Source organism: Colletotrichum costaricense (assembly GCF_030867565.1).
Source record: "Colletotrichum costaricense strain IMI 309622 chromosome Unknown Scaffold_15.1, whole genome shotgun sequence".
Classification (NCBI taxonomy): domain Eukaryota; kingdom Fungi; phylum Ascomycota; class Sordariomycetes; order Glomerellales; family Glomerellaceae; genus Colletotrichum; species Colletotrichum costaricense.
The window spans coordinates 118113-136484 of record NW_026848244.1 but is presented as its reverse complement, the minus strand read 5'-3'; the positions used below and the strand labels follow the sequence as shown (position 1 = coordinate 136484).

General features: G+C 50.7%; 7 protein-coding genes across 7 annotated transcripts; 4 read left to right on the top strand and 3 right to left on the bottom strand.

Moving 5' to 3' along the window:
- Nucleotides 1–800: 800 nt before the first annotated feature.
- On the top strand, nt 801–2955 carry CCOS01_12377 (MFS transporter, SP family, general alpha glucoside:H+ symporter; the record flags this gene model as incomplete). The annotated part of the gene is made up of 6 exons (XM_060460526.1): nt 801–1016; nt 1110–1409; nt 1480–1905; nt 2012–2474; nt 2611–2781; nt 2879–2955. The coding sequence occupies 6 exons, from the start codon at nt 801–803 to the stop codon at nt 2953–2955; spliced, it is 1653 nt and encodes a 550-aa protein (XP_060308574.1).
- Nucleotides 2956–4156: 1201 nt separating this feature from the next.
- Nucleotides 4157–6106, top strand: CCOS01_12376 (uncharacterized protein; the record flags this gene model as incomplete). The annotated part of the gene is made up of 1 exon (XM_060460525.1): nt 4157–6106. One exon carries the CDS (start codon nt 4157–4159, stop codon nt 6104–6106), a length of 1950 nt encoding a protein of 649 aa, XP_060308573.1.
- A 1033-nt stretch (nt 6107–7139) lies between these two features.
- CCOS01_12375 (alpha-galactosidase) lies at nt 7140–9302 on the top strand (the record flags this gene model as incomplete). Its single annotated transcript, XM_060460524.1, has 1 exon — nt 7140–9302. The coding sequence occupies one exon, from the start codon at nt 7140–7142 to the stop codon at nt 9300–9302; it is 2163 nt and encodes a 720-aa protein (XP_060308572.1).
- Nucleotides 9303–10327: 1025 nt separating this feature from the next.
- Nucleotides 10328–10818, top strand: CCOS01_12374 (uncharacterized protein; the record flags this gene model as incomplete). The annotated part of the gene is made up of 2 exons (XM_060460523.1): nt 10328–10603; nt 10666–10818. The coding sequence occupies 2 exons, from the start codon at nt 10328–10330 to the stop codon at nt 10816–10818; spliced, it is 429 nt and encodes a 142-aa protein (XP_060308571.1).
- Nucleotides 10819–11031: 213 nt separating this feature from the next.
- On the bottom strand, nt 11032–14462 carry CCOS01_12373 (glycoside hydrolase family 2; the record flags this gene model as incomplete). Its single annotated transcript, XM_060460522.1, has 4 exons — nt 11032–11156; nt 11213–13869; nt 13918–14040; nt 14098–14462. The coding sequence occupies 4 exons, from the start codon at nt 14460–14462 to the stop codon at nt 11032–11034; spliced, it is 3270 nt and encodes a 1089-aa protein (XP_060308570.1).
- A 438-nt stretch (nt 14463–14900) lies between these two features.
- On the bottom strand, nt 14901–15926 carry CCOS01_12372 (AFUA_2G17970 family ergot alkaloid biosynthesis protein; the record flags this gene model as incomplete). Its single annotated transcript, XM_060460521.1, has 3 exons — nt 14901–15158; nt 15226–15422; nt 15479–15926. The coding sequence occupies 3 exons, from the start codon at nt 15924–15926 to the stop codon at nt 14901–14903; spliced, it is 903 nt and encodes a 300-aa protein (XP_060308569.1).
- Nucleotides 15927–16645: 719 nt separating this feature from the next.
- On the bottom strand, nt 16646–17239 carry CCOS01_12371 (riboflavin biosynthesis protein RibD domain-containing protein; the record flags this gene model as incomplete). The annotated part of the gene is made up of 1 exon (XM_060460520.1): nt 16646–17239. One exon carries the CDS (start codon nt 17237–17239, stop codon nt 16646–16648), a length of 594 nt encoding a protein of 197 aa, XP_060308568.1.
- Between the last annotated feature and the right edge of the window lie 1133 nt (nt 17240–18372).

The following is an 18372-nucleotide window of genomic DNA, read 5'->3' as shown; positions in this document are numbered from 1 at the left end:
CTCTAGGTACATGGCCAGTTAGTCGTCCGATTATCTGCTCCAACAAGCCTCAGTGGCGGGGTCCCCTCGTATTGGAAGCTAGTGCGTCTTCATTCCCCAGAAATTCCTTGTAAGTGAAGAGGATAGAGCTAGGAACGATTTGTGGAGGTGGAGTCTAACGCCATTGCGCCGAATCCCTGGCATTGAAGGTACCCCGATCTGGGTACACACTTGTGTCTTTCCCCGCGATGCGGGCGTGATGTTCCCATGAACTGTCTCTCTCCTGATGAGCCCAGCGCTGGCCCGGATATTCACCTTTGAGCTCACCATGCACAAAAAAAAAAAAAAGAAAGAAAAAAAAAGCTCCACCATCTGGCTTGATTAGGCGCCTCGTCGTGTTCTTCATCACACGGGAAGTATGATTCAAGCCGTCAATGGTTGAAGGACGCGAATCAGCCTAACATGAAGAAGCTATCACTCTCACTCGCCAGCCGGACAATGTGGGGGTGGAGGGCTAGATAGCATGTTAATCCTAGAGCACACATACAAGCCATACGTACATGGTTGAAATGTACTTTCACATTCCACGTGGCTCTCTCTTCAGTAATCTAACGGCTACGTAACGCCTGACTGGCACTTGGTTAAGTCGCGTGCGAATGAAGCAGGAGTATAAGGCTCGCTGAGAACCTCGTCGCCCAGGCCCTTACTCGGACTGGACCCTTGGACCCCTTTGAAGAGTCATCGTCTCGAAAAGGCTTGATATTGCAATCAAACTCAACTCGCCTCTACTTCTAGCCTCTCACAGGCCAGTATCAGCCGTCATGGCAGCATCCAATATCACGGTGGCTCAAGGGCATCTTGACAAGACCGACATTGTCAGCCCTGAGTTTAAGAAAATGGTTGAGGACGCCAAGGCCAGCAACGAGGCCGACGCGCAGCTAAAAGTTCGGGAGGCTCTCAAGAAATACAAGGCTGCCATGTTCTGGGCCATGCTTCTGTCTGTGGCCTTGATTATGGAGGGTTTTGACGGCAACATGGTACTTATTCCATAGGAACAACTTCTCCCCCCACCATTCCTATTCTCTACTCATGTTGTCGTGGGCTTGACTGACGTACACGCTCTTCCCTAGATGAGCTCATTCTATGGACAGGCGCAATTTCAGGCTCGATTCGGCACCTACAGTGAAAAAGAAGGCAAAAATCTTATCCCGACTCAGTGGCAGACAGGGCTGTCCAATTCATCCGCGGTCTCCCAGCTAGTCGGTCTCGTCATCAACGCTTGGGCACAAGACAGATTCGGATCGCGCAAAACACTCATGTTTTTCATGGTCATCATGGCACTTGCTATCTTCATCCCTTTTTTCTCCACCAGTCTAACGATGCTGGCCATTGGTCAATTTGCTTGCGGCATCCCCTGGGGTGTCTTCCAGGTATGTGACCTGACCTTCGTTTTTCTTGCCGAATAAAATAGTCTCCTGAAATGGCTGACATCGTATACAGACGCTCAGCACATCGTACGCCTCCGAGCTTGTACCGACCGTCCTACGGCCATACGTCACTGCATGGGTCTGCATGTGCTGGGGTTTCGGTCTCACTATCTCGGCCGGAATTCTTCGCGTCGTCCTTACCGTTCCTGGTGACTGGGGCTGGCGGCTGCCCATCTCACTCCAGTGGATCTGGCCGTTACCTCTCTTCATCGCCGCCTATTTTGCGCCTGAGTCGCCCTGGAATGCGGTTCGCCGAGGAAACATTGAGGAAGCTCGCAAGAGCTTACACCGTCTGCGCAATGCCGACGGAAACAACGACCACGAGGTCGAGACTACCCTGGCTTACATCCGCTACACAACCGAGCTAGAGCGCGCGGAAACGGAAAACGCAAATTTCATCGACTGCTTCAAGGGCACTAATCTACGCCGCACTGAGATCGTGAGTATTTTTCCACTTCACCAACCATTACTGCGGTGTGATATGCGTGCTTGCAGTATGCTATGGGCGACTCAACTGGCAGGGTTCGCTGATATCGTGTCGCTAGAACATCGTCGTTTGGTGTGCGCAAATCTTGTGTGGCAACGCGATCCAGGGCTTTGCTATCCTGTTTCTTCAATCTGCCGGCTTCAGCGTCGAGCAGTCATTTGATCTCAACATCTCGCTCAACGCCTGCTTCATCATCGGTGGCTTCATCTGCTGGCTGCTCTTCCCCCATTTTGGTCGCGCGACCATCTACATGAGCGGCTTGACGTACATGTTCTTCTCACTCATCGTTATCGGTGGCTTGGGCTTTGCCCACTCTTCCGCGGCCCGTCTCGCCATAGGCATTGTCATGATTGTATGCCAGCTGGTGAACGTCATCACCATTGGCCCTGTCGCCTACCCAATTGTGGCCGAGACGCCTTCTGGCAAGCTACGTTACAAAACCATCACCATTGGTCGCTTCGCATATGTCTGCACGGGTATCGTCAATAACATCATCACCCCACGAATGCTTTCCCCTGATGGTAGGCAATGTTTAGTTCTTTCTCATTTTCTCTCTGCTCATATTTTCTTCTATTCATGTCTCCGTAGATCTCCGTTCATGGCTTTCTCAGGACCCTACACATATTGGAAGTCCGGAAACGCTAACGTGAATGACAGATTGGAACTGGGGTGCCAAAGCTGCTCTCTTCTACGCCGGCACTAATCTCCTTTGCAACATATGGTGCTGGTTCCGTTTGCCCGAAACCAAGGACCGCCCCTTTGGTGAGATCGATCTACTCTTTGACAACAAAGTGCCCGCTCGCAAGTGGAAGTATACCAATGTCGACCGTAAGTCTGCTCCTATGCTTGGAAGCCATACCACCTCCTTATCTACTCACCCAGGGTCTGCTTCAACTGGCAAGTGTATTAATAATCCTGCGTACAGAGTTTGCCGACATCGATCGTCACATATCGAAAGAGAAACACGACATCGTCACCACAACCACAATCGAGAATGCTTGAGAAACCGCCAGAAAGAACATTGAACCACACTTGTTGTACCATGTGCTGTAGAGCTCGATAGATGGAAAAGAAGACAGCAGTGGAAAGTCATCGACACTCAATATCTGAAAGAGAATGGACGTGTCATGCGCGCATATGTGATTAGATAGGGCAGAGGTAAAGGTAAATTACACGCAAGCAAAACACCATGTAAACACGGTGCCTGTCAGAGAGTTATTCCTACTTCAATCTTATCCAGATGCAAAAATATGCCGCATTTATTTTTTTAAATAAAAAACTGTATTTATACGCCATCTGATCTCGCGACACCAAGCAGTAAATGGGCGTACGTGCCTCTGAGCTTCTGAAGCCTTCGTAGACGGTGTGGTAATGAAGACTATAGATGATTGAAAATCTTGTGTCATTTCTAGGCTGCTATATATCACCAAAGACGTGTGGTCTCCATCATAATGGCATTTAGTGAAAAGTGGGATTTTGGAACACGAGCTGAGATCGTCGAGCCGCCTTGGAAAATGGGACACCGCTCCTCGAGTACCATTCTTTGGGGCTTAGCTCAAGATAGATGGAAGTGGTTTTGTCGATACCGGGAGTGGAGTAGTTCGCGGGAATGAGGTGGGGGAGTGACAGAGAGGACAAGGGGGAGGGGGGGAGGGGGAGTAGTCATTATCACGCCAATAGGAATGGGACTTAGGTCAGACAACCATGCACTAAGACTACCGTTTGTTTATTCGGAAGACTGTGGGGGAGAGGGGTTCTCTCAAAGCCGCGATTCTGTACTTTGCATTAGGCTGGTGCACTGTTCTCAACGCCATCGTGTCTACAGCATGCAAGGGCATATTGGCATGACTACTCGAACACAGAAAATCTCTAGCGTACGTAGAATGGGTCTGAACAAACCTCGCTCGACACTGTACCAAACTAGGCCCCCTCCCCTTAATGAGGCGCGGATCCCTTGCCGCCAACCTCATCCAAGTCTGGCTTGTCACTTCAAATGGCCACAAGACTTCCAGAGTTGAAGAATCAATAATTAAGAAGGTGAGGACTTCTTCTCCTTGTTTTCTTCTGGCTTCTTCCTCATTGACGCTTCCCTCTGCCTTCTCACATCTTAGTCAACCTCGCCCATTCCGAAGCTGACATCTCATCTCGGAAAAGTACCGAGTTACAGGACATCGAACATAGGATTCTTGTTCCGCCACCCAGCATGCCACTTAGTAGCGTGTCCTTTCAGAGCGCTCGCGTGACATCACCGTTCTGGGCCAAGTTTCAGCGATGTGTCCGCGAGTCCACGGTGCCTTCTATCATCAAGGCGCAAAAGACCGAGGGTCACTGGGATTGCCTTACATGGGAAGAAGGCCACCAACCGCAGCCCCACGCCTTTTGGGACAGCGATATCTACAAGACTACAGAGGCAGCCTGTAACTTTCTACTCATCCACCCGAACGAGGATATGTTACGCGTTGTGGAGGAGACTGTCGACATGATTCGCGATGCCCAGCATCCTGACGGCTATATCAACTCTTTCTACACGGTCCGTGGCCTCGAGAATCGCTGGTCCAACCTGCGCGACCTCCACGAGCTCTACTGCCTTGGGCATCTATACGAGGCGACTGTAGCCTACGAGACTCTCACCAAAAGCGGACGCCTTCTGGAAGTGGCTACTAAATCGATGCATCACATCGATTCGGTCTTTGGCCGCGAGGAGGGCAAAAAGCGCGGATATCCCGGCCACCAGGAAGTCGAGCTAGGGTTGCTGCGCCTTTACGATATGACGGGTGACCCCTTGGCCCTGAAACTCGCCAAGTACTTCATCATGGAGCGAGGCACACAAGACGATAAGGGCGAGACATATTTTGACCACGAAGCCTTTGCACGCGGTGCCGATCCGTACGACGGTCTGGGCAGTGAGGTCAAAGGCTGGTTCCATGGCCCTAGAGATTATGCCTACAACCAGGCTGACCTACCCATACGCGAGCAGACCGAGATCAAGGGACATGCCGTGCGCGCTATATACTACTACACGGCCGTCACGGACCTTATCCGCCTCGAGGCCGCGTCGGATCCTGAAGTGGCCGAGTGCAAGCAGGCGCTTCAGCGGCTGTGGAGGAACATGGTGGACTGCAAGATGTACGTTACGGGTGCGATTGGCTCGTACCGCCAGAACGAGGGCTTCGGTGAAGCCTTCATCCTCAACGACCTAGAGATGGAGGGATGCTACGGCGAGACTTGCGCAGCTTTCGCTCTCATTATGTGGTGTCAGAGAATGCTCCAGATGGAGCTCAAATCAGAGTACGCGGATGTCATGGAGACCTGCTTGTACAACGGCTTTCTCGGCGCCATCAGCTCTGACGGAGAGGCCTTCTACTACCAGAACGTCCTACGAACCAAGACCGGACAGTCCAAGGATCGTGAGCGCTGGTTTGGCGTCGCCTGCTGCCCACCCAACGTAGCTAAGCTAGTCGGATCGCTGGGTTCACTCCTCTACTCAACCGATGATGCTGAGGGCCTTGTGGCCGTCCACATGTACGTCCAGAGTGAGGTAGAACTGACGCTGGCAGGCAAAGGGGTCAAGCTATCCGTCATAACCGAGATGCCCTGGTCCGGCGAGGTCACTATCCGCATTGATGGTGCCGCCAGGCTCGCATTGCGGATTCCTGACTGGGTGCAGGACCAAGGGTACACATGCTCTGAGCAAGGCGAGCTCAATCAGGGGTATCTACACATCACCAACGTCCTCGCAGACACTGAACTACGCCTCTCACTTCCAACGCCGGCTCACCGGCTGTATGCGCACCCCAAGACGGGCAAAGACGCGGTCTGCCTCCGTCGGGGCCCGTTTGTGTACTGCCTGGAGGATGTAGACAACGAAGCCGTAGACATTGACTACATCGCCCTGGAAGATGAGCGAGCACCCCAGGAGGGACCCCCTGTGTCTGTTGCGACTACTCATAACGTCGTTCCCCTCCAGGTCACAGGCCGGAAGCTGGCCGATGTGGGCGTTGTCACGGGCGAGCCGAGTCGGCTTTACGGTCCTAAGGCATGGGAATATGATGTCGAGCCACTGCAGTTGACAGCTATTCCCTATTTCCTACGCGCCAATCGTGGAGGCAACGGCGCCATGAGAGTCTGGACGCCAAGGCTCAAGGTGAGGTAGAATGGTGGTGATAGAAGTTAGTAGTCCGTCAATAATAGAGATTTTCAACTCAATGAGGCAAAGCCACTGCACAATGAAATCTTTTCAATAAACTATCGTGATGGGCCAGAAGCTGGCTATGGTTCCTGCGACAGGTTCTGGAATTGGGGAACTATGCAACCTACATGGACTAACAGGGAGTTAAAGCAAATGACCATCGTGAATAGTTACCCATTGATATACAAGTTCATAGTATTGACCGATGAAGGAGATATGTTTTCACTCAATGATTCTCATTACGCTTTCATTTACAAGAACACAGCATCGGCCTGCAAGTTTTGGAAGGAGACTGTGCCAATGAAGCATGACTACTGGGGAGACCTTTGGATAGACCAGGTCTGGAATAAACATGAGAGTCATTGCCAGATTGTGGGTGGAAGACGAGAATGGTGACGGTCATGCATCCACTGAGTGAACCCCCACCCCCACCTACCTTCAGCCCCCGTACGCACACGAGGTAATGGTCGCCTTCGGTACTGGCTTAATGTGAAGAAGGATAGTTCGTGGCTATCACCCTGGACTGCATCCAGACAAGTTGCGTTGTTAAGATCGATCGATGCGGCAAGCTGCAGAACGATGCCAACAGTACTGTGCTGTTCCTTACTCACAGCCCCGGAGCCGCGATCGACTTTCGGGCCCGGGTGTGGGGGTGGAGGTGGGGCTAATCGCGGCGCCGTCTCCGCGACGCTCGATCGGCCGCTCAATGCAATTCGTTGACGATACGAGCCTTTGGCGTGATGCTTGTTACAATGCACAGATTCAGGAGCTCGTGATATCTCATCAAGCAAGCATTACTTGCCACAGTTCATCATCCGAGCTCCATAAGGGATCATCAAGAAAGGCTTGCTAAATGTAAAATGCGTCGTAGTCACTTCTCGATCCCAAAGCCGCTCTCATCTGTTGTGTTGATATTGCCTTGTTCTTTCATGGCACAACGCGACACCACACCACACCGCAGACCAACTCTACTAAGACTTGTATCCAAAGGCCGAAGATGGGTGAAAAGCAGACAAGGACAATTCAATGGCATACTGATGCCCTGAAAATTGACTTTTCGATCAACAAGGACGGCGTCATCTGCGTTGATCGTATCTTGCCAACCACTGTGGAGCCATCTCCACATTCTTCGCCCAATTTCGAATCGTCTGAGCTTCCGCTCGTCAGCATCCGTGTGAGCGGCGAAGGCAGTGGTGACATCAAAACGGCCAAGACGCTCGTTGGCACCACCCTTTCTGACCGACTGCGGTACCAGAGCCACAGAATCATTAAAAGTGACGATGGCTCTCAAGAGACGCTGGTTATCGAGTGTAGCGACGATGCCACAAACATTCATGTGGAAGCTAGGTTCACCATCTACGGCAGCATTCCCGTGGTGCGCGCCCAAACCACCGTTACAAACCAGTCTACCAGCAATGCAGACATCGTCCTCACCAACATATCCACTCTGACGGTGGGTAACATGACGTGCACTTCTTACCGATGGTTTGAAGACTACTCGCTCTTCTACGCCAACAGCACCTGGTTCCGCGAGGGGCAATGGGAAGAGCGCTCCCTCCCAAGCGTCGGTCTCGACAATAACGGCATCCTGGAGCTGGGAGACGGCCTCCTGGCTTCGCTTGCCCACTTCGAGCTGAGCTCCCGCGGATCCTTTTCCACGGGTGGTCATCTTCCCATGGGCGCTCTCAAACACAAAAACAATGAGGACACATGGATGTGGCAGGTCGAGCACAATGGATCGTGGAGATGGGACCTAGGCGACTTCAAAGATAGCATCTACCTTGCCGCCGGCGGACCTATGCTGAGCAGCCACGGCTGGAAGAAGCGGTTATCACCTGGCCAGTCTTTCACGACTGTTCCGGTTGCTTGCTGTCGCGTCCAGGGCGACGAACAGGCGGCCTTTGCAGCCATGACTGACTACAGAAGGGAAATTCGAAGGCCGCACGACGACATGGAAAGGATGCCAATCATCTTCAATGATTATATGAACTGTCTCATGGGAGACCCAGATGAGGACAAAGTACGCGCGCTGCTGGACCCAGTCGTGCAGCTCGGCGCCGAGTACTTTGTGATAGACGCTGGTTGGTACGCCGACGACGGCAACTGGTGGGACGACGTGGGTCTGTGGGAGCCGTCCACCAAGCGCTTTCCGTCAGGCTTCATGAAGCTTATGGACGACATCCGAAGCAAGGGACTGATTCCCGGCCTATGGCTTGAGCCAGAGGTGGTTGGCATCCGTAGCCCTGTAGGCAGCCAGCTGCCCGATGAGGCTTTCTTCCAAGAGGATGGTCATCGTGTGGTGGAGAAACGCCGCTGGACACTAGACTACCGGCACCCCGAAGTTATAGCCTGGATGAAAAAGGTTATGCATAATCTCATCGACCACTATGGTGTCAGATATTTCAAGTTCGATTATAACATCGACGTGGTGCAGGGCACCGATGTGGATGGCCAAGGTACCGCAGGTGCCGCCCATCTCGAGCACCAGCGCGCCTATCTAGCCTGGGTCAGGGCACTTCTGGACAACTATCCCGGCGTCGTCATTGAGACATGCTCTGGAGGAGCGAACCGTCTCGACTACGCCATGCTGGCCGTCCACTCAATCCAGTCTACGAGCGACCAGCAGGATCCTAAGCTCTACGCGGCTATCGCAGCCGCATGTCCCACGGCTGTGACTCCGGAGCAGAGCGCCAGCTGGGCCTACCCTCAGCCCGGATGGAGTGATGAGCTCAATGCTCTGAGCGTCGTCAATAGTATGATGGGTCGCGTCTACCTATCCGGCCGCGTCGACCTGCTCAGTGACAATCAGCTGGCCATCGTGAAAGAAGGCTTGGAAGTCTACAAGAGCATGCGAGGAGACCTGCGTCATGCGCACGCCGCGTGGCCCTTGGGTCTACCCAAATGGCATGACGATTGGGTGGCTCTAGCCTTAACTTCGGCAGACGGCAAGACTACCTACCTCGCTGTCTGGAGACGAGATGGGCCGACTGAAATGAACTTTTCGCTCGGAAAAGGCTTGAGAACACACAAAGACAGCCGGATCAGCGTGCTTTACCCGACCAGTTTTGCAACGAAGGTGGACTTGGCCGGTGCTAACAGCACGCTGCGGTTGCAACTCCCAGAGGAACCTTGCGCGCGCATTTTCAAGATTAAGCGATGAAGCGGTCGATGTAGTTGGCCAAAGCCGAATGCGCTCGCGGGGTCCTGACAACCATCTTACCCGTGATTGATGTTATTTGTCTTCATACGAAAGATTACCGGTAGTGCAGGAAGATTAAAGAAGAGATATGACCTCGTCTAACTTATAAGACTCTTCGCTGATTCCTATTTCATACATGCTGTTCAGGCCAGGTGCGGAAGAGATCATTCCACGGTGTATGAACAGGATGGCTTTCGACATCAAATCCTTACCTGCGCTGTTCTGGAGCTTGAATTTGAGATGGTGCCAGCTTGACACTCCCTGAGCTGCGTAGAATCCCTCGTAGATTACTATGAGATACCTCATCACAGGATATCATCCACCACCTAGGTACCCACGTACACGTTCTTTGTCTTCGGAGATGCTGAATCCTGCATGGATCAGGATCTTGCTTGCGCCATGAACCTCATTGAATAGCGCCTCCAACTACATCTGGTCAATGACAAACGACATCCAGGAGATCAAGCCTAGTTTCAAACTAGTTATAGGGATCAATCTCATTTCCCCGCACTTCGTTTGCTTGCCCTTCATGCTGCCAAAACTCAAGTGGCATCCTGATTCCCTCTTCATGTCTTCAATCCTTGGAATACTAGCTACAATTTCGTGGACCTTGAAATGACATCCAACGCCCAGGCTTTCCATTTGATGACATCAGTCCTGCTTATTTCAAGGACCCATCGTGACATTCCATCATTTTGTGTGAAACTCAAAGTCTTATTAATGAATGCAATACATGGCCTTTGTCATAAAATTGTCAGTTTGCTCGTTGACATCGTTCAGAGTAGAGAGTTAAGCTTAATGCACTTGCTCCGCCTATATTACTACGGTGGCGCTACTGTTTGCCTTCAATATTCTCACACTCATTGATTCCCAAGGAACAAAGGCAGCATACAAGTACAAATGTCGGGTATTGGAGGCAAAGTACCGCTAGAAGAAGTTTGATTCTTGATATTCCTTCGAAGAAACATCTCTTCAGATATTTCAGAATGCATCCTAAGTTCATTGCCCTGACTCTCGGCTCGATCTGCGGTGTTTTTGCAACACTCCCCAGGACATTTGAGCTTCTTGCATTCGAAAACGGCCAAAGGATTGGCTGTATTAACGGGTACGGCAACTTCATCACAGGCAGTCTAGCGTGCTATCCATTCAACACTGTCGGAACCCCTGTCGAAAATGTCGCCATCCGTGGCTACGAGCCCTGCAGCGCAAGCAACGGCAGTCTTGTCTGTTATCAAGCAGCTGGCCCGTCATCCCTACTCGGTGTAAGTGAACACTTCATGTGCCTGCAGTCTCTGTGAAATAGCATTCTGACAGACAACATCAGCTCACCGGCGCCGACCTTGATCTTATCGGCAACGGTACACTATTCTCCGCAGATTCGTTTCCACAGACGTCTGATAGGGTCGGCGTTCCTGTAGGTGTCGGTGCTAATGGAAGCGTTGCCATGAATCTCCGGGTTGGGGGTCTCAGTGGATGAATACAATTGCGATACACGATACTCAGCTGAGAGACGCCCAAAGGTATAATGGGATGCCCCTCCTCAGTTCTTGACCAAACATTCGAATTCTCATTTTCTGTTCAAAAGAGTAGTATTACAACAAAACGTCGCCAGTAGCGCTCATAGCCATATGATCGTACAATTTTGCTGATTCTCCTTGATTGCGGTTGAATAAGATCAAGGCTGAGGTACTTATTCGACCAAGACAATCCATTCTTCACTCGCCTCACCGGCCTTGGATTCCACAATCAAGGAAGGCTTCTCCAGGACTCCGGTAGGCTTCAACAGGTATTCCTCGCTCCAAGCCCATCCACCAGCTGTTGAGAATCACGTCAGCATGCTGCCATGCAGAGATTACCACTAGATTACTTACTTCGCCACATGTCAGGCCAGCATCCAAAGACGCCGTCTGTGAGGTGTATATGGCCAAATGAATTGTACCGGTAACCAAAGGCTGTAATCGAGATTTCGTGTTTGCCGGATTCTAGTTCACCAAGATCTAGTTTCCTTGGCTGCAGGGCAATATGCCCGCTCTTCCCCTTCCATTGAACCTTGATGACGGGCGTCGCAAACTTTGGAATCGAGAGGGTGACAGCCGAGCGAGATTTCAGTGAGAAGCTGCAGTTATACGTCACGTTACCAGCATAAAATGGGTGACCTTGTGTAACCACATCGCCCCAACCCAAGCTCTGTCTTCGCTCACATAGTATAGGCAGATTGTTCTTCAGCTCAACGCTGAAGCTGCCAAGTAAGTATATCCTCTCTAGGTTGGTCAAAACACCAAAGGGCATACTGAGCTCGATGATGTTTTTCCCCTTGCGAATCGTTCTCTTCGGCACCGAAATGGTCTTGATATCCTCATCGACCCACCAAGAGAGCCTTTTCTCTTGGACTGGGAGTTTGTTGCCGTTGATGGTGATTCTCGCGTTTTCGGGGTTTTCCATCGCGAGGTAGGCTGGAGTCTTGATAATGACGGTGGAATCAAACTCGAACCTGAGGTCGACATAGACCTTTGCTGCTCGCTCCGACTGCGGGACGGACCAGGGCTGCTTCCAGGCGGAACCCTTAGCCGGGATGCGCAGACGTCCTCGAATTTCATTGTCGATCTTGAGGATTTCTTGTCGTGCAGAGTCCTCCCAGGGGTCATCGTCGATCCTGTACAGCGCGTAATCGAGCATCAGAACGTTTGGCTCCGAGAGCACGACTTCCTCGAGCTTGAGTTCCGCAGAAGAGTGCTGAGCTGGAGCCAGCGCTAGTGCTTCTTCGATACTGACAAAAGACAGTTCTTCCCCTGGCACGGGGTAAAGTCTCAGGAGTAGACTTGCGCAACCTTCAAATCTGTGATCGAAGATGGTCCAACCACCTTCATAACGAGTTTTGCGGTGATGAGTTGAACCGGTGAAAGTATCCAAAACCTCCACGTCCCATTCGCCTTTAATATTGACTAGCGTGTCGTACGGATTATTTCTATCCGTGTTGCAGATGAAGACAAATCTTTCTTCCTCATCCTGGCGCATCTGATAGAGTAGGGTATCGGTCGGCCCTCCATCCTTCAAGTCGATCTTCAAGTCACGGTTTTGAGATACCGCAGAGAGGATATCGCCTTGACCCCAAGCCACCTTGACCGACGGCTCGATGTCAAGGCTAAGATCCGGCGGCGCAGCCTGAGCATCGATAAGAACCGGACCGTCACCAGCGATTATGACGGTACCCCCAGCAGCAGCGAATTTCTTCACGACTTCGAAGGTCGATGACCGAATAGTTCGTAGGTTCGGCAGAATGACAACATCGTACTCGCACTGACCAACTTTGAGAGGCTTCGAGACATCTACGCCGATTTGATTCGGGAGAAGGCTCTCGGAGATGAAGTCAAAATCAACCAAGCCATGCAGCAGCCAGTTTGTGAGCTCGGCGAAAGCCTGATCACGGCGACCAATCTCATCATCGCCGCTGTTATTGGGACCGAAGCACAACCAAAAGCTCTCAATGGGGTGGATCACACCAACTCGCGTGACGGCCTTGCCGCGCGTCAAGGCGACACCAACACGGGCGAAATGGTCCTCGACGTAGCCGTACTCTTTATACCATGGACTCTGATATCCGATGCTGGCGGGATAATCACGTTTGCCCTCGCCGGCCATGCTGACCCAGCTGAGGTGCTGCACGCGGAACGTGATGCCTAGAGCCGCGTGCCAGTCTCCGCAGCCCTTGTGCCCTTCGAAAGTGAAGTACCAGTGGGTGCACCCATAAATCTCACTCATGGCGCCGCGAACACCGTTCTGGCGGGCGACGCTCGTGCACTGCTTCGCAGTATTGTACTCGACCCAGTCATTTAGAAGGTCCATGCCCGGAAGCGTCTGGTTTCGGTAGCAACGCATTGCTTCGCCGTGGGCAGTTGTTTGCGAACGCAGTGTGGGTTCCTCCATCATGTGGCCGTTGAGAATGATTTTATTCTTTCTGCACCAATTTGCCAGCAGATCGAGAAACGATGTAACGAATCTTTCGCTGACATGATCGTGGAAGCGGTAGCGGGATAAGCTTGGTGTGTCTCCCGGGAGATCCCAGAGCAGTTCCGGGATGCTAGCGACGAGATCTGCATCCTCGCCATACGTCGCTCTGAATGTGTCGGGCAGATCTGCTGTCCATGGAAGAAAGACGTCTTCCACTCCAGTCGGACTGGAGAGTTGTGTTTTGATAGCCACCTGAGGCTCATCGGTGAAGATACAGGGCACCGTCGTGCCAAATTTGTCGCCAATCTTATTCTTGTAAACCTCGTGGGTGCTCTCTAAGAAGCGGTTCATGGCCTCGGTGCTCATTGTATCGATGTACGTCTGCCCGTTGAACCAAGATGAAGGGGGGTTGATCTCGACATATGCGTACCAGACTCTCCCACCTGGTTCAGCATCCTCACCCTCTTCAAGTTTCTTGTTCGACTTCAGGCGTCCATTCTCATCTAGGGTGATTGAGAAGCGTGCCAAGAGGTATCCCTCTTCACTCCGGCAGGCCTGTGCTGAACTTGGAGCGCACCCACTAAAACTCGCGTCAGATGGATGCGAGAATGATGGCCTGAAGACTTACCCGCCGAGCTCAACTGAGCCATATGGATACGGCGTGAAAAGAACGTGCTTCGTCTTATGCTCTGGGTACTGTTTGACTACCTTGCCCCCAGCAACGCCAGAGGGCCATCGATCATCGTCATATCTGATGAGTGTCATCAGCAATCTCATTGAAGAATGATCGGGATTTGGGGTTCCTTACAAGCAGGCGAGCATCCCCTTACTCTCCGCATACTCCACGCAGTCTCGTACACGATCCATGAACTCCGGACCCATGTACTCGGTATCTAGTCCGGTCCGGACGTGCATGTGGAAACCTCCCATGCCCATCTCACTGAGATGATCAATCTGGCGGAGGAGCTTCTTCTTTTCCAGCTTCGTATTCCATGACCACAGAGGGCATCCTCGATACTCCGATGTTGGGTTCTTGAAGAGGTCCTGACTGAATGGCTCAGCCGCCTTGGGGTACGTCAGTGGGTTCGCCGTCTCCGCCGAGCTCCGGGCATTACCCCGGCCGCCGGCCTTCCCCGGCATTTCATCCTCAATCGCGGCAAATGATGAGTCCATATCGTGAGATTCATGCACAAGTCATTCGAATCGGAGCTTGAGCAATCTGATTAGATAGATGTTGTAGAAAGGACAATGAGCTCGCATTTCATGTCGCAGACTTTCAGGCACGCAGGGAGGCTTTGTGATCTCATGACTTGTTTCAACCTTAGCGCACATCCCCGCACGCGAGGACAAGCTGTATTAGCTTTCGGCTGAAAACGGCGGCGTTTGCTGACTGAAAACGAAACCTTTTTCCCCTTCTATTCGTTTTAATGTACGTGTAGGCGACATGGAACGCTCGCCGAGAAAGAAAGTCTGGTGTAGCGACCAGATAGTATGAGCAAGGGTGGGAGGCATCTCACAGCGTCACTGCCGCATGCACTCATCCTTCTCACCTGAGTTCGGTGAGCCGATACTCGCTTCAAGCCTGAAGAGCCGCCTATTGTGACCATGTTTTCAGGCATCTTGCGCCCAGACTGCCTTGTTCCTCTCAGCAAAGTCACGGAACTTCTTTGGCTGTTTCCCAGTCACCGCAAGGACGACGCTGTTGGTCCTGTCCTCGCTCCCGTTCTTGATGGCCGTATCCAGCCCACCCATCATCTCCGCGTAATCCCGCGGCATGCCCTGAGCGGCGTAACGGTCCACCAGCTCCTGTGATGAAAGACGTTTGTGCACAATCTTTCGTCCCAGAACGTCGGAGAGTATGCCAGCGACCTGCCACGGAAAGATCAGCAATTAACATTTTCGTATATTACTTAAGAATAGGGTTACCGGCGCTCACCTCGTCGTAAGTGAGTAGCTCAGGCCCAAGAATGAGATATTCGTCATTCGGCGCGTCTTCTTGAGTGAGTAGCTGGAACGCACAGGCAGCGATGTCCTCTGTAGCCACCCAGGGAATCCTGCCGTCGGCGGTGGCGGAATACACGGTGCTCTCGTTGATAATCGCCAGGCGATGATGTTCCTGCTCTGCGAAGTTTTCTGCTCTCATATCAGCTCACTGGCATTAAACTAGGATGGTGAACACAAAAGCTCACGTTGGAACCACGTTGGTCGCAATGCAGCCCATTCCACCTCGCCCTTGTCGCCGAGCTCCTTTAAGTACGCATGCGGCCGACCCATCGCATACCCATTAATGTCAGGCTCAACTGGGCTGCCGCTCAGCAGCACAAATCTCGTTTTGCGACTCTGGATCCTCGCTTGGTCAATGAATGACCGCATCGGCGGAAGCATATCCATCACCGGCGGTGCCACAAGAAAGATACTAGCAGCGCCGATGCTTAGGACCGTGGCCCATGTCTGCTCATTCTCCCAGTCAAACGCGACGGCATGAACGTTTTCGGCGTCCGGCTCCGTTGTGGAGGCCCCGCTCCGGGAACTTTGGTAGACGGGGGTTGATGTTTGTGCGAACAGCTTCGTGATCTGGCGACCAACCTTGCCGGTGCCGCCGAGGATCAGTATGTTTTGAGTTGTTCTTGTCGCCATCTTTGGCCAGAAAGAAAGATGTGTGGGAACAATCAGATCACTTGAGACTACTCCAGCGTTATTTATGAGCCCACAGCTCAATGTTTATGATCACCGCCAGGGGATTAGCGGAGCTAAGGGAAGAATCCGTCGCGGATTTAAGCCGCTCGAGCATCAAGACGCGAAGTCGAATCCTTCGAGACCTTTGGAATTCTGTCGTTAGACTCTGAACATTTGTGATTTAATAATCCGCTTTTTCTCTCGATATTTGATCTGCCTACCTGTGTAGAGATCATGGTGGGACGAGAGCTACCAACGCGCTGAGGGGTTCTGTCCACGTCCTACGTAGATCCGCTGCACGTCTGCGTCACTTGCGACACCAATTTCGGCGAGGGGAGGACGCGTCCTCTCCATCTTCAAGCGGCATGTCCTAGCGAGCCGAGACGAGGAAGATTTGGTCATGAGATTCAATTCAGCTCGGGATGCTTCGCAACCCATCAATGGAATTCATGCATACATGCCGGCCAGTTAAATCTGGTGCTTGAGCAAAGGAGTTATACGCGCCGAAGCCCTGCAGAGGTGACGGCGGAAGTTCCATCGGAGAATCGTGAAAAAAGTCAGCAGTTATTCTCTTCTAGGTAAATAAAGTAACTTTTAAACGACCTTACACAATGGCTGGGTATGTTTTACCACGTGAGGGTATTTTCGGAGCCTCTTCTTCATATCAACTGCCCCCCCGTTCAACAGAATGATAATGCTTCACCCAGAGACGCTGCCATTCTCCTGCTGACATTGTACTTGCAGTTCACAATACCACTCGTGTCTAACTTTTTGCAATCCACCAACTCCAATTTGAATCCCCCAAGCGGCGTGAGCGCTGAGTCAGGCAGCATTCTGGTCCCTTTCCTCAGCATCACAGGCATGATCGCGGTCTCGACGGAGTCTAGGATCCCCGCATCCAGACACGGCCCCGCCAGCTGCCCGCCGCCCATGAGCCAGATGTCCCGGCCCTCCGCGTTTTTGAGGTCCGCCACGTAGCCGGTGAAGTTGTGCGATACGATAGTCACAGCCGGGTGATCGTCGCTCCTCAGAATCCTGCTAACAACAACCAGGTTCTGCTTTGGATATTGTCGTAGGGGATTTTGCTCGCCCATAGCGAACATGCACTGATACGTCTTGCGGCCCATAACAAACGTGTCAAACTGGGCATAAAGTGCATGGAAGTCGATATTGTCGTCTTGTACGATCCAATCCGTTAATCCATCTGGAGGTGCAATGAAGCCATCGAGTGATATGGCGACATTGTATCGTAATCGTCGCTGTGGTTCTTTCATCTTGAAGTATAGACGTCAAATTGATTGCATGGGATACTATCACGATGCACTTGCTTTCTCGTCAGGAAACGAGGGGAGACCCCTTATAAATGCACGATCACAATCTGATCTTTCATGAAATGCCAACTCGAAAACATTGGCAAAGAGACGCTGAATCAGATGCCATCCTTGGCACGACAAACGGACATCCAAGTCCCAGGGTGCCATGTGATGTCATTTCCTCCAACCGTTCGTGCGCGGCCTCCGTTGATTTGCGAAGCGGACCGCGGCGATCCGAGTGCGGCCATCGCCTACACTCGGCTGCCGCTGCCGGGCAGAAGCAGCGCTTATACCCATATAAACAAATTAAATATAAGGTTCGTATTTGATTATTTAGCTTATTTCTCGCGCTATATTTGATTATTTAATAATTAATTAATAAATTTAACTAATTTCCTAATTAGGAATTAAATAAAGCTATTATAAAAGTCCTTATAATATTAACTTATAAACTTTATTTTAATTAGCTTTTTTAATTAAAAAATTAACCTCTTATTTTTATAATACTACTATAAAACTAGTTTTTAAAATATTAAACTTTTTTTAATATAGAGGATCTCATTAATAATCGCTATAAAATTAAAATTAACTTTATAAAGCTAAATATCCTCTCGTAATTTATTATTATTATAAGGATCGTAAAAGTATTAAATATAAGCTTATTTAATATTAAATAAGTTAGTTAATAATTAATTTATTATTAAATTAAGTTAAGGCCTAACTAAAGAATAATTTATAAATAATATTAATTAAGCTTAGGTACGTAGTTAATTATTATATTTATTATTTAAGATATTAATTATTATTAAAATAGGGTAGGGCGATTAGTCCTAGTAGTTCTTTTTTAAAACTAATTAAGTATAGGTATCTGCGGGAGGGCTAATCGGAGTAAGATATAAAGAGAAAGGCCCCGATTTAAAATAGGAGTTTAGTAGTATAGATTTTTATTTTAATTATATATATACTTTTTTAAAATCGAACTAGAGCTTTTTTAATAATTTATTTTTAAATATAATAATATAAAACGATTAGGAAGTTTACTTTTCTAATCTAGCTAATACTATCCTCTTTCTTTAGTTATAACTCCGTTAATT